General features: G+C 36.9%; 1 protein-coding gene across 3 annotated transcripts in view; it reads right to left on the reverse strand.

Moving 5' to 3' along the window:
- Window positions 1-2819: 2819 nt before the first annotated feature.
- Window positions 2820-25495, reverse strand: part of NAA35 (N-alpha-acetyltransferase 35, NatC auxiliary subunit) — a 98179-nt gene continuing 75503 nt past the window's right edge. For all 3 annotated transcript variants that reach the window (XM_060101652.1, XM_060101653.1, XM_060101651.1), the window contains exons 15-23: window positions 17749-17815; window positions 16268-16366; window positions 15262-15440; window positions 12164-12300; window positions 10372-10439; window positions 8070-8210; window positions 7324-7446; window positions 4047-4127; window positions 2820-3213 (exon numbers count right to left, since the gene is read on the reverse strand). In XM_060101652.1, the coding sequence (XP_059957635.1) occupies window positions 3154-3213; window positions 4047-4127; window positions 7324-7446; window positions 8070-8210; window positions 10372-10439; window positions 12164-12300; window positions 15262-15440; window positions 16268-16366; window positions 17749-17815 (955 nt within the window). In that variant the 3' untranslated portion in view covers window positions 2820-3153. The remainder of the gene's footprint in view (window positions 3214-4046; window positions 4128-7323; window positions 7447-8069; window positions 8211-10371; window positions 10440-12163; window positions 12301-15261; window positions 15441-16267; window positions 16367-17748; window positions 17816-25495) is intronic.

Genomic DNA, 25495 nt, shown 5'->3' on the forward strand with positions numbered 1-25495 from the left:
GGCCCATTTTGGTCCTTATCTTAGGCCTTTCAGTTGTTTGTGGCCCTGCATTGTTAATTTTCTGGCTAAATCTCCTTTGCATGCTTTTGCATAGCCGGAGCAGAACTCTCCTAAAGTTTTCTAAACAGGGTGCTCTTTGACCAATAACTGAGGTAATGTTTTAGAAAAGTCAGAGTCTTATGAAAATAGTGACATAAAAACTTTGCCAGAAGGTGGCAGGGCATGATTTTAAGGTGCTCACTTATGTTTCATCTACCTGCTCCCCCAACCCCTGTTCCCTGGCCCACTCTTAGAACTTGGCTGTCCCAACTCTATTCCTTGGGACTAATCTCAGGCTCTTCTAAAGGCTCCCTGAGCAATTGCAACTCCCAGTCCAGGCTTTAGTTTACATCTTTGCAGCCACTTAGTCCTCAGTTCATGTCTGCCCAAGAATGCACCCTTCAGATCCACACCAGACTACTTGCTGTCTTCACTACGATGTCTTTCAACGACATCTCAACAGGGAATTCCCTGGTGGTCCAGTGGCTAGGACTCCACGCTTCCACTGCTGGGGGGCCTGGGTTTAACCCCTGGTTGGGGAACTAAAATATCGCAAGCCACGCGGCCAAAAAAGGAAACAAACAAAAAAGACAGCATCTAAAACAATCTTTATCCCCAAACCTCGTCTCCTATTTTGCCTATATAAGCAAATGGCACCACTCCATCTAGTTATCAAAGCCATAAAACCTATGAATCATCACCCTTGATTCCCACAAACTCACCCAATCATTACCGAGTCCTGTACCTCCTTTATCTTTTGATTCTATTCACTTTCCTCTATTCCCTCTGCCACTAACTTAATTAAGTTTAAGACCAACCATCATTTCCTCTAACCGAAGGAGCTTCCCTGCCTACAGCCTTGTCCCCTTTTGAACCAGCAGTCTTGAGCAAGCAGATCTGATTTGATCCTGTTGTTTCCCCGAATCAAACCTTTTAGTGGTATCCACCAACATCAGACAGTCAAATTCATTCACCTGGCTTCCCAGGTTCTGGAGGACTGGCCTCTTATTTCTCAAGCTCATCCCTCCAGTCCCTTGTCCTGCTCTATACTTTAGTCAAACTGCCACCTTCTCATCTCAGGCTTGTGCACATCTGTGTCCCTGTCTAGGACCCCTTTACCAGCTAATGCCTCTTTATTAACCTTTGGGACCCAGATGAGATGGAGACTTTCTCCATAAATCTTTTATGTGAGGTGGTTCTCCTACACCAGCATACTGCGTTTCCCCAGGATAAAGACCTGTCTGCTTTCCTGCATTCTTAAGGTTGCTAGATCTGTGAGGGGAGAGGTGGTCTTATTTCCCCCATCATTTTTTTTAGCACCTCGAATGGCAGATATTTTTAAAGTTCTAAAAAAATGTAACTTTCAGCTTTTCTGTTTAGAAACCTGCAGTTAAAACTTAGGAACACTCTGCTCTTAAGAAGACCCACTCCTGAAAAAACAGCCTTAGATGCTCTCTAATTAGGCAGAACACTTGCTCAGTAACTTTCATTTACATTAGCTGACCTAATTAGACATCATTTAAAAAATGCCAGACTGCCCTCTTAATCCAACAGTCCCTGGTGGCCCTGACCCGCATTCTTCTAGCTTGCCTCAGGCTCTTCTTGGCGGTTTGCAAAATCTTGCTGTTTTTTATCGTCCATGCATTATCTTTTGATTCTTCTACTGCCTCTTTTCTACCATTTCTTTGTCTTTTTTGTTTGAAGTGTTCAGAAATTACCAGCCAGGAACAGTGTTCCTTCTCAAAAAACTAACCGAATAGCTAACAACATGTATATTCTTTATCTCTTCATAGCTCAAGTTTCTACTGTACAGCCTACTTTATTTTTAAAGATTTCTGGATTCTGAGATTTCAGGATGCCCACTGGCTGTTCCTGGATGACACATGTGTCGCCAGTCTACTTCAACAGCCACGAAGGAGGGGGTCAGGAAAGTTCTTACTCTATAGCTGGCAAGATTTGCTCAGGTTAGCTGCTTGCAAATATTTCCAGAAATAAAGTTTCAATAATCACATTTGCAAGAAAGGTGTCAAATCAGAATTAGGATATTTGAAACTCAGAAACCACAGAGCAAATATAAAATGGTTGCTAGTCTTAAGCCAAGCCAAAAGTCAATTTAAGTTAGGCGCAGGGTAGCTCATTCTGCTAATAGTATTGCTTCCTGCGGAGGAGAAGGAAAGGCCCCCAGAGGCCCCGGCAGCTTGACACAGAACAGCAGAGCAGAGACAGGAAGAGGAATTGGCAGCAAAGGAAGAAGGGTGAAGCCACTGGCACTGGGCGTTTGTAGGTATAGGTGATTTAAGTCAATTTTCAAAGCCAGAGGATGCTGGAAAGACCCTGATTGAAAATGTCTGATGGGCTAAACTGTGAAGTAGTAAACAAAAAGGAGTATGCCGTGTTGAAACCTAACTCTAAAAATGAACAAATCTATACAGTCTTATCTTTTGAATAATGTCACTAGCAAACATGATGTATAATCTTTTAAAAGTGCCAAAAGTAACAGTTAAAGGATTAAAAAAAATCTATATTCTGACAGGTATATAATTTAAGATACCATGACACATAAAATCACAATCCCCATGTAATTTTGTCTCCCTATATAGCTAGGAGCACCCCCCCCCAATCCCTTTTAAATGTATTTTGCCCAAATCCCATGTGTTTAAAAAATCCCTTAATTTGAAACTTCTTTTGGATAATTTGTTTGAACTACTCAAACATTAAGAGTAATAAACACCTTCAATTCTTAATATGTATCAACAAAGTGCTATTGTTTTTCATCTCCAGTAGTGCATTTTTTGTCAAATTTATTAACCTTTACAAACACTATTTTCACTCAATCATTCATAAAAAATGATTTCTGAGTAAATCTGTAATAAAACCATATAATGTTCATCAATGCATTCAATAAGACCAGTTTCATCCATGGAACATAATAAACCACTTTAAAACAGCAGTTTTCATTCATGTCATGTAAGGCTGTCAAATTAAAAGTATTCCTTATAATGGGTTGTTACCCAAGAAATCCATTTCACTTCATGTAAGACTGATGGATAGATCCTCTAAGAGTAGAATCTGAAAGTAGACTTCACCTCTTTGGTCACCTTTTCAGTCTCTCTTTCAAACAAGTTTCACAACAGGAAAATATTTGTGAGCAGAGAAATCAAATTCAGGAGGAACCTGTAAAGAAAACAAAGTCAATTAATGTATCTTATACATATTCAGACAGTAAACAGAATAAAGACTATTATAATTTTAGAGTTTCTCATGTTTTTAGAGACAAGGCAGCACAAAAGAGATTTAAAAGAAAATGATGTAGCTTATCTCTGGATTTATGAAGGTCATTAGAAAACATGCTGAGCAGCGGTTTTCTAACTTCAGAGAATAGTTAACAAAGGAAAATGGACTTAAATTACAGGAAAAGGTCATGGGCCAGCAATTTTTTTTTAGTTCCAGGGTCGCTGATACTCCTGAGCAATTAAATGAATCACTGCTAAAGCAAAGCAGGAGATAAGAGAGATCACAGAAAAGCAATGGGAGTAAACAAACAGACGTATGTATATAATGGGCAAATGCCACCAAAAATGCCTCAGTGGTTGGCCTCTTAACTTCTGCACCGAATGTTGATACAGCACTAATGATACAACAGCATTACCAATGGAAGCTTACAGAATCTTCCATGCCCTGAGCCATTAAAGTCTCTAATTATTGAAGCATTCACTTTTCAAAAGGCAGATGACTTTTTAAATAACTCTTCCATAAATTTGTTTACACACATTTTCTTTTATTACCTTAAGTCATTCAGTAATTTACATGGAAGCGAAGATGGGATTTTAAGTCAACAAAATCTTTAAGTTTCAAGGAAAAACGGCAAGCTCTAATTTATTTTCTGCCACTGAATCTCTTTCAGAATGGTTTTTATAAGCGTTTTGTAATATTTATTCATCTTACTGGAAAAAAAATGAAGTTTTACAATAAATTAAGGCCATTTATTTTCCCTACAATATACTTACCTTAGATTCCTTTTTGTGTCCTCCTGCCAATAACTTCACAACCACAAAGTTGGGTTTGGCAACCTTTAAAATTCTATTGACCTAAACAATGAGCAACATTAAGCTATCAAAACATAAAATTCATAGTCAAAATGTATTGATTTATAGATAATAAGAGGAAATTGGCACGATGTAAGTGTTGATATTTTATTAAAATGCAATTTAAAAACATGAACACCATCATACGTCTTTTAGTAACAGAGGACTCTAGTAGTCAACCATGAAAACTTGAAAGGGCTACTGTATCTCATTTTCATTAAAACGAAAGAACATTACGCTGCAAAGTCCTACAAAGACAATACAATATAGTGTTTGGGGCACGGACTCTGGAGTTAAGCTGTCCATTTTCGAATTCCAGCTTTGCCACTTACTAGCTATGAAACCTCTGGAAGTTTTCTAACCTCTCTGTTCCTTAGTTTCTTCATCTGTAAAAACAGCGATAATAATTTACCTATCCCACAAAGATTTGTTCTGAGGATTAAGTGAGTTAATATATATTATGAGCTGAGACACACACCTGGCAGGTAATAAGTGTCCTTTAAGTGTTAACTGTTACTTCTGACAACCATTTGTCTAAAAGGCTTTTCCTGAACACATGAATAACAATGGAATGGAATATTCACTTCTCTTAAGAGGAAGTAATGGGCAACTTGAAGGAAAACAAGTTCCCATTGCCCTCTTCTTAGTGACCTCACTTGACACGTCACCACGAGTTCAGGAACTGCTTCTCCTCAGCTCCAGATCACATATCCACTTACCTACATGACTACTCCATTTGGACATCCAAAAGCCATGTCCAAAACTGAGCTCCAGACCTTCCCAGCCCACCTCCCCCGTGCTCCAGTCTGCAGTCTTCCCTACATGACTCAATCCACCCTGGTGGTGCTCAGGCCAAAAACCTCAAAACCATCCTTGACTCTCTTCCTCTTACCCCACATCCAATCCATCACCATCAATCAATCCCATTGGCTGGGCCTTAAAATTCATAGAGGACGCAATCACTTCTGATCCACTGGCACCACCACCTTTCAACTGGATCATAGCTATGGCCTCTAACTGGCTCCCCTGCTACCACCCTTGGTCCCACCACAGTCTGTTTTCAGCACAGTGGCCAGGGTGATCCTTTAGAACAAAAATCAGATCTGGTCACATCTCTGCTCAAAACTCTCCAACAGCTCACCCGCTTGTTCACCTCATTCCAACACAAAGCCCTTGGTGGGCTTCCCGGGTGGCGCAGTGGTTGAGAGTCCGCCTGCCGACGCAGGGGACACAGGTTTGTGCCCCAGTCCGGGAAGATCCCACATGCCGCGGAGCAGCTGGGCCCGTGAGCCATGGCCGCTGAGCCTGCACGTCCGGAGCCTGTGCTCCCCAACGGGAGAGGCCATAACAAAAAAAAGCCCTTGGCTATTCTTCAAATACAACAGGGCACACTCCTACCTCTGCACCTTTACACATAGTGGATCCCTCTGCCTAGAAGCTCCATCCCCAGAGAGCCACGTGACTTGCTTCTTCACCTTCTTCCAGGACTTGCTCAGCGGCCAACTTATTTAAAAATGTCTAATCCCCTCCACCTGCCTCCTTGTAGCATTCACTATCCCTATTCCCAGCTTGATATTTCTTCATAGTACTTATGATCTTCTAATACACTATATAACATTTATTTATTTACTGCTTGCCTCCCCTGCCCCCAGGAGGGCCCAGATTTCTGTGTTTTTTCCCTGCTGGAACCTACCAGAGTGCTTAGGACATAGTAGGCACTCAACAATATTTGTTGAGTTAAATGAAGTCCACTAAAAGAAATATTCCATCTATTACAGGCACCTTCCTCTCATTTTTACACTCCCCCCTTTTATTTTCTTTCATTACGTGACTATATATGATTTTTTTAAAAAGTCATCTCTCTCCTACCCCTCTTCCCTAAGGCACTTAGCAACCCTCCTAAGAAGCAAACACTGTTATTAATTCTTATGTATCTTTCCAGAGATATGTTATATTCATATAATATTGGCACACATACATGTAGTCTTCCTTTCTTCCCCTTGACTGAAATGGCAGCATACTATACATACAGATTTTAAGCTTGCTTTTTAAACTTCTTATATTCTGAAGAACATTCCATTACAGTAAATAAATATCTTCCTTGTCCTTTTTAGGGCTGCATGGTACTCTACTGCATGATGAAAAATCATGTAACAGTTCCCTCTGATGGACACTAAAGTTTCCTCATTTTTTTACTATTACAAATCCTGCTGTAATAAATACTCTTGTATATTCATCATTTCCCACACGTGCACATGTATCTATAAAATAAATCCCAAGAAGCAGAATTTCTGGGCCTAAGGACATGTGATTTTTGACAGATTGCTAAAATACCCTTCCATGGAGGCTGTACCAAGATATACTCCACAAAATGGTCTCTGTGTTACAGGTAACTCTCATTTACAGAATAAATGCATTTCAATAAAATTAGGTATAAATTATGAGACTAACAAAAGGCTGAAACAGTATTTTATATTTTACAAGTTCTAAACTCTGTAGAATGATACTCAAAATAGTCTTCAAAAACAATAGTCTTTATTTTAAATGGTCAAGTGGAATACAGTTGTTTTTACTTCCTGGGATAATTGACCAGATCATTTTTTAGACTTAAGATTTATATAATTATATTTTAACACAGTAAACTATAAATCAAAAAATGTTAATCTTTTTTTTTTTTTGCGGTACGCGGGCCTCTCACTGTTGTGGCCTCTCCTGTTGCGGAGCATAGGCTCCGGACACGCAGGCTCAGCGGCCATGGCTCACGGGCCCAGCCGCTCTGCGGCATGTGGGATCTTCCCGGACCGGGGCACGAACCCGTGTCCCCTGCATCGGCAGGCGGACTCTCAACCACTGCGCCACCAGGGAAGCCCCCAAAAATGTTAATCTTAACTGAACTGTGCATCAATCTGGATCTTATTTCTATTCTTTCTGTTTACTTTATGGTTCTAAGTCTTCATTTCTCTTTGCATTGATTTCTAAATGTACACAAAGGAGATATTTACATCACTTCTTTCATCAAATAATTTTAAGTCTGACAAGGTTAGGTTAGCAAAGCTATTTGAAATCCTTAGCAGAAACATTGACAGGCTTCATTTATTAATACTGTAAGGTTCGTTTTATAATTAAACTGTCACCCAGTAGTAAGATAGGTACTTCCTGCCAAGCTTTTCCTCTAGAATTACTGTGACTACAGTCTTACCTCATGGTCTGGGTTTGGGATATTTTCCAATATCATTTTTGCCTGCTGAAAGTGCTTACTAGCTGCCACATACAGTTCTGGAGACTGAGGAGGAGGGCTGTATTTATTGAGGTCAGACATTTCCTAAAAAAAAAAAAAAAAAAGAAAGAAATACTATTATTTAAAACATGCTTAATATGAAAAAACTCAAATACCTTTTTTTTTTTTTTTGCGGTACGCAGGCCTCTCACTGTTGTGGCCTCTCCCATTGTGGAGCACAGGCTCCGGACGCGCAGGCTCAGCGACCATGGCTCACGGGCCTAGCCGCTCCGCAGCATGTGGGATCTTCCCGGACCGGGGCACGAACCCACGTCCCCTGCATCGGCAGGCGGACTCTCAACCACTGCGCCACCAGGGAAGCCCTAAAATACCTTTTTTTAATTAAATAATTCTACATTGTTTATCCATTCACATACAGACACTAAAGCAAACACTTGGCATGTCCCTATTTTTTTCCTATTCAATTTTCAACCTTCATATACCACACCTCATATTATTGTCATATTTAAATAACTGTTAATGTGATGAGTATATCCAAAGTCAAATAATTTTCCTACTACTTAAAACTGCTATTTTATCACTTTATTCCCATCGATCCAATGCTAGTTTGACTTGACTATTTTAACAAAATGGCTAGGTACGAACAGCCCATCTCCAAGGAGGTCTAAGACTAACTATTTTACAATTATTCTAAGGTGCAGGTTCACCTTGAACTGCAGATAGTGCACTGGCGGTGGTGTCATTACACTGTTGAATGGAGCAAATCTGTGCTCATATCGAACTTGTTCACTATCGAGCTCAAACTTGGGTTTTCGTACTTTGCCATCCATGTCAAATGCTACCATGGTCTACAGTAAAAAAAAGAGAGAAAAACAGATGGTATTAATATGAAAATGTGAACATCCTCATTAATACAGACTAGAAAATAAAAAACAGCTATTTACACATAGTTAATCAAAAAAAGGCTCAGAAATCAGAAACAGGAAGAGAAAAACTGGCGTTAGTATTCATTTTGATATCCTGAGCCACCTTTTATACAAAAAATGTTCAAGTTCCAGTGTCTAATATATTACTAATTTTCCTAGTGAAATGATGCCACATGCACATTATTCTTCCTAATGCTTTTATAATAGCTTTGAAACCTTCAAGTAAAAGCTCCTGAAGAAAAAGTAGAATATAATTTTTATAAGAAAAGCATTGGTCCTGTTTTTCAAACAGAAGGCCATATTCTGTTTTATGTGTTTTAATATAAGTTGCCTTAAATAATTTCTTGAATTGCCAAGCACAACTTAAGAGTTACAAACTCCTGAAAATGGCTGCTTTGCTTAAGCCATTTACTGTGGAGCTTGCCCCATTCCTAATACACTTCTAAAAAAAATCCAGACCCCATCTCTTCTAAGAAACCTTTCCTGATCATCAATCAGAAGTAAACTCTTCCTTCTCTTAGTACCTATGCCACATATATGTCACCTGGCCTGTCATTAACTAGGCATGTGACACAAGGATCACATCTGATTAGACTTGGTATGCTTCAATGTAGCCAGTACAAGATATCTGACACATGACAAGGGTTCAATATTTGTTAAACAAATTAATATAAACCACTAGCCTTGGAAAAAAGGTAATTTTCAAGCAGATAGTAAAAATAAAGGTGAAATTAGAACCTGGAAAGAATCACAGAAGAGGGTTCATTTTATTGGGTTGGCCAAAAAGTGCCTTCGGTTTTCAAGAAAAAATAAAAGACACATTTTTCATTTTCACCAAGAACTACATTGAACAACATATTCACCCTTTTTGTTCCACTACCTTCTGCATTTTTCAGGAAACTTCATAATTCCATCTTCCCAAAACTTTTTATCTTTTTGAGCAAAGAACTGTTCCAGGTACCTTTCACAGTCTTCCAGGGAATTGAAATTTTTTCCATTAAGAAAATTTTGTAAAGACCAAAATAAATAGAAATCCAAAGGTGCAATGTCTGGTGAATACGGTGGATGAATCAGAACTTCCCAGCCAAGCTGTAACAGTTTTTGCCTGATCATCAAAGAAACATGCAGTTTTGCGTTATCCTGATGGAAGATGATGTGTTTTCTGTTGACTAATTCTGGATGCTTTTCGTCAAGTGCTGCTTTCAGTTGGTCTAACTGGGAGCAGTACTTGTTGAAATTAATCGTTTCGTTTTCCCGAAGGAGCTCATAATAGAGGACTCCCTTCCAATCCCACCGAATACACAACATCTTCTTTGGATGAAGACCAGCCTTTGGTGTGGTTGGTGGTGGTTCATTTCACTTGCCCCACAATCTCTTCCATTCCACATTATTGTACAGTATCCACTTTTCACTGTCCATCACCATTTGTTTTAAAAATGGAACGTTTTCATTACGTTTAAGTAAAGAATCGCATGCACAAATACGGTCAAGAAGGTTTTTTTCACTAAACTTATGTGGAACCCCAACATCAAAGTGATTCATATAACCAAGCTGGTACAAATGATTTTCAGCGCTTGATTTGGATATTTTGAGTATGTTGGCTATCTCCCGCGTGGTATAATGGTGATTGTTCTCAATTAATGTCTCAATTTGATCGCTATCAACTCCAACTGGTCTACCCAACCATGGAGCATCGTCCAGCGAGAAATCTCCAGCACAAAACTTTGCAAACCACTTTAGACATGTTCGATCAGTCACAGCACCTTCTCCATACACTGCACAAATCTTTTTTTGTGTTTCGATTGTGTTTTTACCTTTCTTGAAATAATAAAGCATAATATGCCGAAAATGTTGCTTTTCTTCCATTTCAATATTAAAATGGCTACACAAAAATTCACCAATTTTGATGTCTTTTTTTAAATGCACACTGAATATGACAGCTGTCGCATACAATCTAACAAAATTGTTTCGAATGAAGTTAAAGACAACTAAGTGCTACCAGAGCCATCTTACAGAAAAAAACTGAACGAACCTTTTGGCCAACCCAAGAAGTAAACAATGTAATAGCAATGTAGCAACTTACTTTAAACATTCCAGCACACATATTCTGATACGCCTGGCTCATTGTGATCTCTCGGCTCAATGGGCGAACTGTAATTAGAAAGAAAATTATCCAAACTCTTTCCCTCCTCCTCTTGCATTACTGCAGGAGAAATCTAAATTTTAAAAACCCTTCTTTCTACCTTGTTTACTAAATTAAAATTTCAAACAGTTTGTCCCTACAGGCTAAGTTTTATTTTATGGCCCACTCTACAAATAATAAAATATAGCAGAAAGTTTAAACAATAACTGTGTTCCCAAATAGTTAATACCTCAAGATTTTAGTATGAATTAATTGTAATTTCTTCTCAAGTCACAATACAGGGACTTCTTTTATAGGAAAGCCATGGATACAAGTCATTTAATGACCCACCCAAAGTGTTGAAATCTGAAGGGAACACAAAGCACTATTTTGTAACAATTGTAGCCTATCTTACCCTCCCATGAGTGATTAACAGGGGAGTCCCTTTGAAACATTTCTTTCTCCTCATGGTCCTTGGGCAGTATGCCGAAGTGCTCTGTAATCATCTTTCTGTGCTGACTGTAACAGCACAACTCCAGATTTCCTTCCTTCCTAAGCTGTCAGCCTTCTGTCAAGAGTATCAAAAGTCTCCTGCTGTCTTGTTCCTTAACCTATCTTATTCCATGTGGCTACTTCTTCTTGCCCTAAGGTCCTCTGACACATGAAATAGCAAAGTAGTAAAAGAAAAGCAAGAAAAGGAACCAAAAGGTTTGTACCAATATTGTGACTCAGTTTCTACCCTTACACCTTCTGAAGAGAAGATGGGTGAGAATTAAAATATAATGACCAATTCACCCATTAAAATGCACAGGTAGCTCACTCCAATGTTATTTATTTCTTAAGTTTAAAAATAATTCACAGTCTCATGCAGCTCAATATTAAAAAAAGAAACAACCCAATCAAAAAATGGGCAGAAGACCTAAACAGACATTTCTCCAAAGAAGACATACAGATGGCCAAGAAGCACATGAAAAGCTGCTCAACATCACTAATTATTACAGAAATGCAAGTCAAAACTACAATGAGGTATCACCTCACACCGGTTAGAATGGGCATCATCAGAAAATCTACAAACAACAAATGTTGGAGAGGGTGTGGAGAAAAGGGAACCCTCTTGCACTGTTGGTGGGAATGTAAATTGATACAGCCACTATGGAGAACAGTATAGAGGTTCCTTAAAAAACTAAAAATAGAATTACCATATGACCCAGCAATCCCACTACTGGGCATATACCCTGAGAAAACCATAATTCAAAAAGACATATGCACCCCAATGTTCATTGCGGCACTATTTACAACGGCCAGGTCATGGAAGCAACCTAAATGCCCATTGACAGATGAATGGATAAAGAAGATGTGGTACATATATACAATGGAATACTACTCAGCCATAAAAAGGAACAAAACTGGATCATTTGTAGAGAAGTGGATGGACCCAGAGACTGTCATACAGAGTGAAGTAAGTCAGAAAGAGAAAAACAAATATTGTATATTAACACATATTTATGGAATCTAGAAAAATGGTACAGATGAACTGGTTTGCAAAGCAGAAACAGAGACACAGATGTAGAGAACAAACATATGGACACCAAGGGGAGAAACGGGGGTGGTGGTGGTGGTGGGATGAACTGGGAGATTGGGACTGACATATATACACCAATATGTATAAAATAGATAACTAATAAGGACCTGCTGTATAAAAATAAATAAATTCCAAAAAAATTCACAGCACCTTTTTTTTTTTTTTTTTTACCTTTCTTCTTTTTTTTTGTTTTTTTACTACTACGGCCTTTCTGCTGCTCTTCCATTATCCTTTCCTCTGCCATCTGAGAGCCATCGGCACGACTTAATGTTGACATCAACCATGCATAAAGGAATTCAGAGAGATACCTTAATGGAAAGAAAATGTTAGTTAATGGCAGATGTCTAAATGAGATAGCTTGGTCAATGCAAGTACTAGTATTAATAAAGAGATATTTTTTATAATGCTTTAAAAGTTTTTTTCAAAAACAAAATTATTCAATTAGATAATTGATAGATTAGATCTTACAAGAAATGGGCATTACAAATGATTAAATTTCCCTTACTTGTTGCCACACAATATGGAAAATTTTGTTTAATTTCCTACAACGATATTACTTTTACAACTTTTCTAAAGATTTCTGGTAGGCAGGGACAAATTAGTGGTATGGGATTAAGAGATACAAACTACTATATATAAAGTAAGATAAGCAAAAGGATTTACTACATAGCACAGGGAATTATACTCATTATCTTGTAATAACCTATAATGGAATAGAATCTGCAAAAGTACTGAATCATTTTGCCATACACCAGAAACTAACACAATATTGTAAATCAACTATACTTCAATTAAAAAGAGATTTCTTGATAATTATGTACATATATGTAAATCAAATGAATGGCCATTAAATTGTTTTTACTATATCAATATAGGTCACATTTCTCCTAAACCTATTAAGTAAATGTCTTATTTTGTTATTAATTACAAAAGGAAACAAATACAGAAAAAATAAAAAATTATAAACACGCAAGCATATAATTTACTTGAGTTTACTCAATAAGGAAATGGGATACAGATTATTCCACGAGATACTAAATTTTCCTAAGTTTAAACTAACAAACAGTACTTTCTCTTAAGCCAGAAAAGCAATTTAAATCTAGGATATGAATATATATTCTTTAAATACAATTAAGGACCACTATTACATTAATGAAAATCAAAGATTTATAAGAAATTTTATTATGATCAAGTTTGAGGGTATGACACCTATTCCCCCAATTTTTCAAACAGTTATAAGGCAGGTTACAATATTAAAACACATTAAAAAAATAAAACATAAAAAAAGAACATTTTAAAGCAAAACAAGGGAATTCCCTGGCAGTCCAGTGGTTAGGACCTAGCACATTCACCGCAGTGGCCCAGGTTCAATCCCTGGTCAGGGACTAAGATCCTGCAAGTCATGTGGCATGGGAAAAAAACAAAAACAAATGAAAAGATACACCTGGAATGACTTAGGTACTGTATCTTAAAGCTAAACTGAGCACTACGCTTCCTGGCAGTTAAAGCAAACCAGTATGTGTGTCTATGAAAGGGGATAGCTGGCACAATTCAGGACTTTCCTTTCAAATATCAGATATTTCAATGAGCTTTTATTAAGTGCTTTATCAAAATTAATACACAATTATATCTAAGGAGAGTCAGTGTGCTAATATTCTATACCAATTCTCAATTGTGATCTCAGGACCAGCAGCAGTCTTACCAGGAAAGCAGTTAGAAATGCAAATGATTCGGTGGGTCCTACCCTAGACCTAGTAAACCAGGAACTCTAGGAACAGAGCCCCAGCAAGTTGCTTTCCAAGCGATTTTGATGCACGCTAAATTTAAGAATCACTGTTTTCTACTGATTTTGAAAGGGTCCACATGCTTTAGGAATCACATTCATGAAGAACAACAACAGTGTATATATACCTTGTGAAAATATTGGAGCCCAATCTGTAATTCTGAAACTAAAAAGCAGTTAAAACTAACATGAAAGTAGACCAGAAGGGTACTTACAAGCAGAACTAAAATTTCTTTTGTTAACAAGAGAAGAAATGAATCTGCTCAAGTATTCAGGTAAATTTCTAATGGAGTATTTATCTGAATATCATCTGCCAATCCATTGTGCAATAAAACATATAAAAATTATATCTTGAGAAATCAAGAGCACAAAAGCTTCCAGTTAGCTGCCTCAAACCACAGTACTTGAGCATGTTCCACTATAAAATGCCTCGTTTCAATAGGGGTGTCTAGTATGAATTAAAAATAAAAAAAATCTCAAGTAGCTATAACAACGCCTGTTGGTAAGAGTTGTTATCTGTTTTTCATAACCAAGAATTACCTGTTAAGAGCCCTAGCAGCCATGACCACAAAACCATGTTAACAGTGTAGAAAATAATGACTTTCCTGCCTCCACCAGCAGTGACTCCAGGGAATATACAATATCTTAAATACCAAGTTAAATAATTTAAATATGAATTAAAAAGATGAACTAAGATCTAATTAGTTATATTAGATATATCTTAGATATATTAAGGTCTAATATATTAAACTTAGCTGTTTGTGATGGGCAATAATAGGTCATTACCATTTTAAAATTACCACAACTAAATTACCATACTTTACTAGATTAAGAAAAAGATGTAAGATAACTGAATTCATTAGCTCTCAATTTTCTTATTTTATTTCTGTGACAGCTTTTTCACGCCTAAAATATTCTCAAGCATCTTCTTACTAGGTTTATCTCATCTCCAACTGAAAGCAAAGAACTTACTCTGCTGAAGATCACCTCTTATCAACTCCTTCAAAGCTCCTGAGACAAATCCTCAGGGCCATAGTTTGCAAGTTACACTCCCAATGATAATCTTAGCCATAATTTCTTCTCAGAAGAAAGATCTTCAAATTTTGAAACTTTAATTCAGTTAAGTACATTCCACAGCTAGTACATAGCATCACTGAAGTCAGTGCAAAATGTATGTTAATTCTTCTCTTTGGAAACAGACAAAAGCTCGTCACTTAATCCATTTACTTTGAAGCCACCTTTATTAGTGAATTTTAAATAAATATTACAATGGCTAGAAAAAATATATTTGTACATTGTTATGACACTTAAGATGTTTAAGATGATCTAGCTCTAATTTTAACAGATATTTTTCAATTGTCCCACAACTAAATTTCAAATACAGTAAATAAAAAAGTACCTTAAAGTTACACTCTACTTTACAGATACTCTCTCAGATGTTACGTATCCCACCCACCACCAATTTTAACTCCAATCGTTCTCTTACCAATATATGTAATAGTACTCGTGCATGCTGTAGAGTTCCAATTCAAAGCCACTTAGAAGATACTGTATCATAATTCGAAGGTTATGGTAAAGGACCCAGGTACCTAAACAGGCCAAATGTTGCCTCTGGGGCTCCTGTTTCAACAGCATAGTGTGAAGGGCTGCATCAACCTTCTCTGCCTATCACAACAAAACATCGTAACATTAACTTTCTTTTTAAGGTAATGAGGGAATTAAAAAAACATACAGCTAAAAATAGCACACGAGCAGAAAATGTAAATCTCACCACCTCAAGAATTCATACTTTCAAATGCACCTTTGGTTAGGTCTACATTCAAACTTCTCATTTCTCAAAGCATAACATTTATCTAAACATTTCCTAAATTAAAAAGATATCCAGGGCCTCCCTGGTGGCGCAGTGGTTAAGAGTCCGCCTGCCGATGCAGGGGATACGGGTTCGTGCCCCGGTCTGGGAGGATCCCATATGCCGCGGAGCGGCTGGGCCCGTGAGCCATGGCCGCTGGGCCTGCGCATCCGGAGCCTGTGCTCCGCAACGGGAGAGGCCACAACAGTGAGAGGCCCGCATACAGCAAAAAGAAAAAAAAAAAAAGATATCCATTTTATAGTACAAAAGTAAAAATAACTGACTTCGTATCTTTAGTTATATTATTATGGTTCTGCTCACAAATTTACTTGAAGATTAATACATTTTTATTATAATGTAAACTTGCTCTAATTATAACTACAGCTCTACACATATTTTACAATTCATCCCAATTATCAACAAAAATAATTTAAGATGTTTCAAGGTTTGGATTATTGTTTTGCTTTGTTCTGTAAACCCTTTCTTTGGTATACATAACTGTTACATTTTAAGTCAAAAGGAAATTCACCATATTGAAAAATTAAATAGCCAAATTATTGTTCCAAAGAATTGTTTTTGAAAATCTGGTCAAGGTATATGAATTGCTTAATTTTGGAAGAGAGGGCAACTTGTTGGCTCTTACCTCATCCTGCAAGGTGGCAAATTCCTCAAGAATATGACCAAGCTTATCTCTCTGTCGAGCCCTGTTATGTCCATGGATCTGAATGAGACTACAGAATGGCTGCAATACACAAACAGTTTGTTAACCATCAATATGAAATATGCTTATACTAAAGAAAATTAACATTCAAAAGTTAGCAAGTTTTCAAAATCTTGTTTAAGGGAAAAAATGTATATAAGAATCATGCTATGCATACTTTTTACATAGGTGTTTCTTTTTAAGAAACTCAATACTGGAATTTATCAATAGCTAGAGGAGTGGCTGTTTATGAAACTTGTTTTCATATGACAAAAATATCTTCCTTCAATCTTTAGATATTTTCCCACAAATTAAAGAGGACCGTTTCTTTTTTGCTTATGTCAAGCCAAAAGCCAATGTTCAAGGCTGACACTTCTCTGCTGCTTTAAATATACCAGAATGCCTAATAATTAGATAATGGCTAATACCTACAAACCCTAAGGTTCTTTATTCCTATTCTTACCTACACAGTATTCTCATATAAAATATTGTAATATTTCATGAATCAGACAACAGACAGGATCAGAAGTTTGTTCTGATTTAAGAAGTATGCATTTTAAGATTAAGGATAATAATGTTTTACATTTGCATACTTTGACAGATATTATCTCATTTAATTGATAAGTAGCCAATAAGAGGTATAGAGGCAGTATTAACGTTTCACTTTTTAAAGATTGAGAAGTTTACAGAAAAGTGATCTGCCTAATAACAATAAAATGTTAGTAATAAAAATAAAATCTGGTCTTTTATTGGTTTTCCTTTCATCAAACCATGCTGCCTTTATATCTATACAGATAGATAGATCTATCTATCTATCTATACACACACACACACACACACACACACACATATTTAGTAACTGGAATTATTAGGCAAGAAAGAGCTGTCTATAAAGAGCTTATAATTAAATAAGAATGATTTATAATTAATCACCTACAAGGTTTTTATTTTTCCAAATTATTTGAGATTTGAAAAAAGTTCATGCTCTCACCTAAAAGTGATAATTTTAATTTTACTACAATCCTGTTCTCATTAAGGCAGTACAAAGATAAATGCCTGGGGATGTTATCCATATTCTTTGTTTATAAGGTCAAAAATAAATAAAGTTTTTGTGTCCATTAAAAAAAAAAGTAAACTCCTTTCTTCCCAGATGGGGGTCATAGCTTATTCTGTTTCTGTGGTCCCCAAGGGTTACAGTGAAAGGGCATCAAAAGGTGCCCTCAGTATCTAACAACCTTCCAGGAAGACTACAGGTTATGAAGCTATCCACTTGAGTGTAAGAAGAGACAGAAATTTCCTACGAATTTCAGGGAAGATGAATAAGAAATGTCAGATGAAAAATTAGCACAAATTAATGCTACTGAAGATACTGCACACCACGATTTTTAAGTGTCCACCATAATGATCCAAATTGTAGTTCTTACCCGAACACAGTGAGTAACAAAGGAATCAATACAGTCCTTAGCCTGGTGATTATTATATAGGCAGCACCTGTAAGATAATATTCTTGTTATTAAAATTAAACTATTTGGTCTACAAATAGAAGTGGTGATTACTGTAGCTGCTACCAACACATAGGGAAAGTGGAAAAATGAGAAAATGGAACCAAATACATTGCTAAGTTGAAGACTGCTAACATTACAGTTTGGGAGGATCTGCTACCTGCCTGGCCCTGGAGGAAATACAGGGCTGAATAGCTGGAAAGATTTTTTTTTTCTTTCCCTGAGGTGGGACTGACAGTAGCCTGTGCACCTAAGGAGATAGGAAAGAGTAAACACTTTTCCTGGTGCACTGAAAGGAGCTGACAACTTGCTGCTCCTAAGTGTTTGCCATAACTGAGCAATCTGACCAGAACCTCAAAGATAAACAGAGTCATGATCATGCAAAAGATAATGATAAAGCATGCAGCAGCCAGGAGAAAGAAAAGGCAGGACACCTGGAACAGGTGGCAGCAAAACAGAAGTGGAAGGCCACTTACTTTGGGCTGGGAGGCCCAAAGTAAGAAAATTACTTAAGATGACAAAAATAAAGCCCGTAAAAAAAAGACTTTCTGGATCTGAAAATTAGGATTTTCAAATTAAAAAATTTAGTAGGTGAAAGATGCTCATAGTAGCCTTGAAGATCTAGGGAATAACTTTCTTACAACACAGCAGAAGTAAGAGATAAATGTCATGAGGAATACAGGGGGAAAAAATCTACAAGATAGAGTATATAAGGAGCTCTAAAAAAAAAAAAAAGAGGCTTCCCTGGTGGCGCAGTGATTGAGAGTCCGCCTGCCGATGCAGGGGACACGGGTTCGTGCCCCGGTCTGGGAGGATCCCACATGCCGTGGAGTGGCTGGGCCTGTGAGCCATGGCCGCTGAGCCTGTGCGTCCAGAGCCTGTGCTCCGCAACGGGAGAGGCCACAACAGTGAGAGGCCCACGTACAGGAAAAAAAAAAAAAAGAAGAAAAAGAAAAAGAAACAGATGAAGGTGAGGCAATAATTAAATAAATAATAAAATAGGAAAAATGATCTGATTTGAAGACTTGAGGCTTTAATGACTGATATCCAGATAGGAATAGTTGAAAATCACACATGAACATCTGGTAAAACTCTTGAACTCCTAAAATAAAGAAAAACTCTACAATCCTCCAGAAGAAAGTGTCCAGTCACTCACAAAGGAAAAAAACATTGTAACATATGTAACATTGGAATTTTTAAAACAGCAGGATAACATCTATAGGCTACCATGCAATGAACTTTCCTATATACACAGTTGATTCTTGGTATTTGTGATAGTTACGGCCTATAATCTTGCTGTGGACCCTGAATAGAGAATACTGAAACACTGCTGCTAGGGTAAAATACAGGGTTAGGTTCCTGCCAGCCTCTGGTCCCAACATTTTAATCAACTGATCAATGTATAACCTTGGTTTATGTGTATTTCTTTCTTATTTTTTTTTTGCGCGGTACGCGGGCCTCTCACTGTTGTGGCCTCTCCCGTTGCGGAGCACAGGCTCAGGACGCGCAGGCTCAGCGGCCATGGCTCACGGGCTCAGCGGCCATGGCTCACGGGCCCAGCTGCTCCGCGGCATATGGGATCTTCCTGGACCGGGGCACAAACCCGTGTCCCCTGCATCGGCAGGCGGACTCTCAACCACTGCGCCACCAGTGAAGCCCCTACGTGTATTTCTTTTTAAAGACACTATACGTAATGTACATTGTTAATTGATTAGCAATGAACTCACGCCTGAGCAAACCTTATCTAACACACATATAATCTCTCTGTAAGGCACACCACAGCCTTCTTGTGCCAGGAACACTAGACAGCACATCACTACACTTGGAGGCCATTAAACTACAAAATCACCAACAAAAAGCACAAAAACAGGGGTATCTAATAGAGTTTACAGTATAAGGCACAAGAAGACAGAGTTGCCTTGTTTGACCTCAGCGTTGGGCGACTTGAATATTTTGCCACTCTGCACGTGTCCATGAATACAGCAGGAGCAGAGTGAATATTGGTTTGAGGGTTAACAAATACATTTTAGCAAGTAGGCAAATTAACAAATACAGAATCTGCAAGTAATGAGATCAAACTGTAGTTAAATCTAAATGGATAATGATAAGTGTGACAATGTGGAATCTAAGTGTTAAAGATTGTTAAATAGAAAAGACAAAATGCAAATTAAGAGGATGTAGATACTATTTCATATACGTCATATTGTCAAAAATTGAAAAGTCAGGGCTTCCCTGGTGGCGCAGTGGTTGAGAGTCTGCCTGCCAATGCAGGGGACACGGGTTCGTGCCCCGGTCCGGGAAGATCCCACATGCCGCAGAGCGGCTGGGCCCGTGAGGCATGGCCGCTGAGCCTGTGCGTCCTGAGCCTGTGCTCCGCAACGGGAGAGGCCACAACAGTGAGAGGCCCGTGTACCACACACACACACACACAAAAGAAAAGTCTGATAATGCCTAGACTATGGGGAAATTGGAATCTTTATACACTGTTGGCTGGCATACAAATTGGTTCAATTATTTTGGAAAGCAATTTGGCAAAACCAGTAAAGCTGAAGATGCACATGCCTATGGTTGGCAATTAAGTATATTTTAAAGTATATAGTCTATGTGCAAAAGGAGACATAATTCAAAGATGTTCACTACAGCACTGATTTCAACAGTGATAAATTAGAAACAAGGTAAATATCCAATTGTAGAGAAAAGCAAAATAAACTGCAGTACAGATGAAAATCAGATTTTAATGAATAAAATAAATTTGCTGGATAAACTTGGTCAATTTCAAAACGCTAATGTTGAAGGAAAAAAATCACGTGGCAAAGGATATATATATAGTGTGACAAAATTTATGCTAAGTTTAAAAACATAAAATAAACTGATATTATTTATGGACACATGTATTTGGGTAAAGTATACAAGCACTCATAAAAGTGAAACACATAGCCTGTAACGTAGTGGTTACCTCTAGGACCGAAGTAAGAGAAAAGGATGGGGTGAGGGAGGAGGATTTGAAATTATAGTCAGCAGTTCTCAAAATGTGCCCTAGGTTCACCTGGTGGTGATGGTAGGGGTGGCCCTTGAGATGCTTTTGGGGAGAACACAAGGTCAAAACTATTTTCATAATGACATTAAGCTGTTATTTGCCTTCTGCACTCATTCTCTCACAAGTGTACAGTTGGCTTTTCCAGAGGCTACATGGTATGTAATATTACAAAAGATTGAAAGTAGAAGCAGGTTAAAATAATCCAGCTATCTTCTACTAAGACAGACATGAAAGAGATTTGCAAAAAGGTAAAACAATTCCACTTTTCTTACTAATTTTTCTTAAAAAGTTATTTTCCATAAAAATGTTATTTATGTTAATATGCAATTTATGAATGTATGTATGTATATTAACATGTAATATATTTACTGTTTTTCAAAAAGAATAAATATTTTTAAAGTATTGTTTTAATTTCTAAAATAGTAGGTATCAATAAACAGGACCCATATAAACAAAAGCTATTTGGGTCCTTAATATCTTTTAAGAATGAATTCATTAAAATTAGCCCACTCCTTGATACCTAAGCTCAGCCCTACTCTTGAGACCTTTCAGTTATTACTTACTGTCAGGAAGCTTCATCCCCTGATTTTACATAGCTCACTCACTTCATCCCTTGATTTTGCATAGCTCACTCTGTTTATTTACATGCATCACCACTTCCAAGAGGCCTCCCATCTAAGAGAACCATCTTATCTTATCTTTCTATACAGTACTATGACCTGACATTATATATTTGTCTACTGTTTAGTCTCTCTCACTGCAAGGCAAGCTCCTTGTCAGCAGGAGTGTCCTTTTCTCCAGAACCCAGAAAGGTATCCGGCAATAGTAGATACTAACGTATTATATTTATTAAATAAGGGAATTAATAAAATTTATTAATTCATATTAATAATATATTTAGTATTTATAAAATTTTATCAATTTCCTTACCAGTAATGGAATTTATAAAAGCAAAATAAAAACTTTGCTTAAAATGGATGGCAGTACAGGTGTCTGTCAGTTCATACATCTGAATATATGATATATTTAATCACAGAAATTTAAAAATAATTTTTAATGATCTCTATTTGCAGATTACATGGTATTATGTATTGAAAATCCTAAAGATTCCACCAAAACTGTTAGAATAAATGAATTTAGTAAAGTTGTAGGATACAAACTCAATATAAAAAACTGTCACACTGAACTATTAGAAAGAGAAACTAAGAAAACAATCCCATTTACAATAGCATCAAACAGAATAAAATACCTAGGAATAAATTTAACCAAGGAGGTGAAAAATCTGTACACTGAAAATTGTAAGACATTAATGAAAGACACTGAAGAAGATACAAATAAATGGAAAGATATTCCAGGCACACGGATTGGAAGAATTAATATCGTTAAAATGTCCATACTACTTAAAGTGATCTACAGATTCAGTGTAATCCGTATCAAAATTCAAATAGCATTTTTCACATTTTGATGTGACAAAAGATTAAGGAAAAAAATAAATCTGCAATGCCTATCACAGATAAAGGATTAACCTCTCATAATATACAAAGAGATACTACAAATTTTCTGAAAAAAGTAAACCACTTAATAAAAGTCAATGGGCACAGACGAATGGATAAATAAGTTGTGGTACATATATACAATGGAGTATTACTCAGCCATAAAAAGGAACGAAATTGAGTCATTTGTTGAGATGTGGATGGACCTAGAGACTGTCATACAGAGTGAAGTAAGTCAGAAAGAGAAAAACAAATATCATATATTAATGCATGTAATGTGGAACCTAGAAAAACGATACAGATGAACCAGTTTGCAGGGCAGAAGTTGAGACACAGATGTAGAGAACAAACGTGTGGACACCAAGCGGGGAAAACCGCGGTGGGGTAGGGATGGTGGTGTGCTGAATTGGGTGATTGGGATTGACATGTATACAATGATGTGTATGAAATTGATGACTAATAGGAACCTGCAATATAAAAAAACAAAAAAACAACTAATACTAAACTTTTGGTGGGTTCTTTGTATGGAAATATGCTAATATAAATGTTTCAGACATTACATGAAACGTCTAAAAATTTTATATGTTCTGGTATAATGTTATAAGTCATAATTCTAGTTATTACTTTAAAACGAATACCTCAGAAACAACTAAATCTCCTTGTCAATTGCATTATTATGAACTTTCATCAGATCTTTAACCGTGGTCATTTTTAAGTCTTTCGTCATTTACAGACAGTTCTGGGTGTACTCTGATGCTTTTGCAATAATGTTCCTATAAAAGGGTTTCAGGGCTTCCCTGGTGGCACAGTGGTTGAGTCTGCCTGCCGATGCAGGGGACACGGGTTCGTGCCCCGGTCCGGGAAGATCCCACATGCCGCAGAGTGGCTGGGCCCATGAGCCATGGCTGCTGAGCCTGCGCGTCTGGAGCCTGTGCTCCTCAACGGGAGAGGCCACAACAGTGAGAGGCCCACGTACCGCAAAAAAAAAAAAAAAAAAAAAAAAAAGTTTTTCATCTTCAAGGAATTCATGGAAAAGACTCTGACAAGTACAGGTTTCTGGTAACTGACTATACTGCTGAACTGAATGAATAAGCATTTTCAGAACTCTAATGGAAAACTGATGAATTCATAAAAGTGCTAACAAAAGATCAAGATGAAAAAAAATTAATTACATGGGACTGAGTGAACTAATGAGGATGATTATAATTTTTGTGACTTTCTGTTTGAATAAAAAAAAAAAATCCGACAAGGACTCAGAGGCAAAAAATATACAAATCAATTTTCACTGCAAAGTAAAGGAGCTGTTACAGTGGAGGATTACTGGACTGAATGTCAATATTATGACATAGTATGAGTGTGTTTCGTGTTTGGTAATTGCAATCATTGTTGCTTTTGTTGTGGTCATCCATTTACAATGCTTGGTGTCAGTTTATTTATGTCTTATAAAAATAAAATACAGTGTGTGTATGTGGAAAAAAAAATCCTACAGGAGTAGGAGAGGGGAAAGTCAGGGGAAAGGGAAACAAGTTGCGTCTTGAAATACTTGAAGTGGTAGTTTATCAAGCAAAGGGAAGAGGTCTTCCATTTACACTTTCTTATTTCAAAAACAAGAATACTTTAAAACTGGAAAACTTTTTTTGTAAACAAAAGAGAAAAAGACTCTGCTCATTAGATCTTCTATTTAAAATGTTCTATAATACTATACTATTCCCTCAAAAAAAAAAGTCAATGGGCAAAGGATATAAACAAGCAATTTATAGAAAAACCATTTTAAATGTACAATAAATATCATATTAAGTGCTAAAATTAAACTAACGATGAGATATCACTTCTCACTCAACATACTGGAAAAAATTAAAGAATGATAACCCCTAGTGCTGGTCAGGATGCAGGGAAAGTGTACTCTCTTATACTGTTAATAGAAATATAAATTGTTGAAATCTTTCAGAATACCATCTGCTTATATTAAAATTAAAACTACACATGTCCTCCCACCCAGTAACCCTGCCCTGTAAAATACATTCATATTATGAAACATTTGGCAGCCATTAAAAAGAATTAACTAGGTAGTCTGAGACATAAAATCATGATGTATTTTTGAATGGAAAAAAGATAAATTTTAAAATAAAAAATTTTAATTTAAAAAAGCAATCCATAAAAAATAATTTAAAAGTTCATGATAAAATCAAACTGTTTAATGTGATCCCAAATATATATAAAGTCATAGATGTGTGTGTCTTTATACACAAAGATATCCACAGTGATGGTCATCGAAATGTAGTTATCTCAGAGGTAAGATTTCGGCTGATATTTACTGTTTTCCACATATTTTTCTACCATGTTTAAATTTTCAAGTGTGGCCATGTATTATTTATATAATCAGCTTCTGTTTCTTGTTTTAAATCAACTTACTTTCCCCCTGCTTTCCTTCCCCTATTAAATTAGCTTCCTGTTAAATTTTACTACTGAAATGTTTCTCAAATCTGCCTCCTCCTTTATATTCCCAGAGTTTAATTCTTCCTCATCTCTCACCTGTACAACGGAATTAGCCTAGCTAAACATTTTGCCTCCATTATTACTACCAATTTGCATCCAATTAGAAAATACATATTTTACTATGCCAATTCCCTCCTAAAAACTCAATCAGTTCTTCACTGATCATAAAATAAAGACCAAACTTTACCAAACGATTCAAGACTTTCTGGACTCTAACTCCAAACTATCCTAACCGTTCAACTTTTATTTCTTTGTTTATTCATTCATTCAACAAAGTGTGCTTACTGTGTGACAGACACTGTTCCAGCACCTACTACACAACAGTGAATAAACAGCCAAAACAATAGGCGCTGACCTTGTGGAATTTATATAGTTCTATATATATGGGGTGTGTGTGGGGGGGGTAGAAATAAACATAATGAAGAATTATACAGGCTCTTATAGAAGTAAACATAATGAACAAGAAAATTATATAGTGCAATATGTTTTATAATAAATATGTATTTTGTCATTCAGATATATATTTCTCAGATATATTTGGGTCTTCATCACAGTTCCTGGCTCACAGCTACCGAAACTCTTGGAATTTCCTAAGGGTTAAGAGTGATAAAGGTGTCTTTCCTTATGTTAATGAGGTGACTGG

The sequence above is a fragment of the Mesoplodon densirostris genome, chromosome 6, assembly GCF_025265405.1.
Source record: "Mesoplodon densirostris isolate mMesDen1 chromosome 6, mMesDen1 primary haplotype, whole genome shotgun sequence".
Lineage (NCBI taxonomy): Eukaryota > Metazoa > Chordata > Mammalia > Artiodactyla > Ziphiidae > Mesoplodon > Mesoplodon densirostris.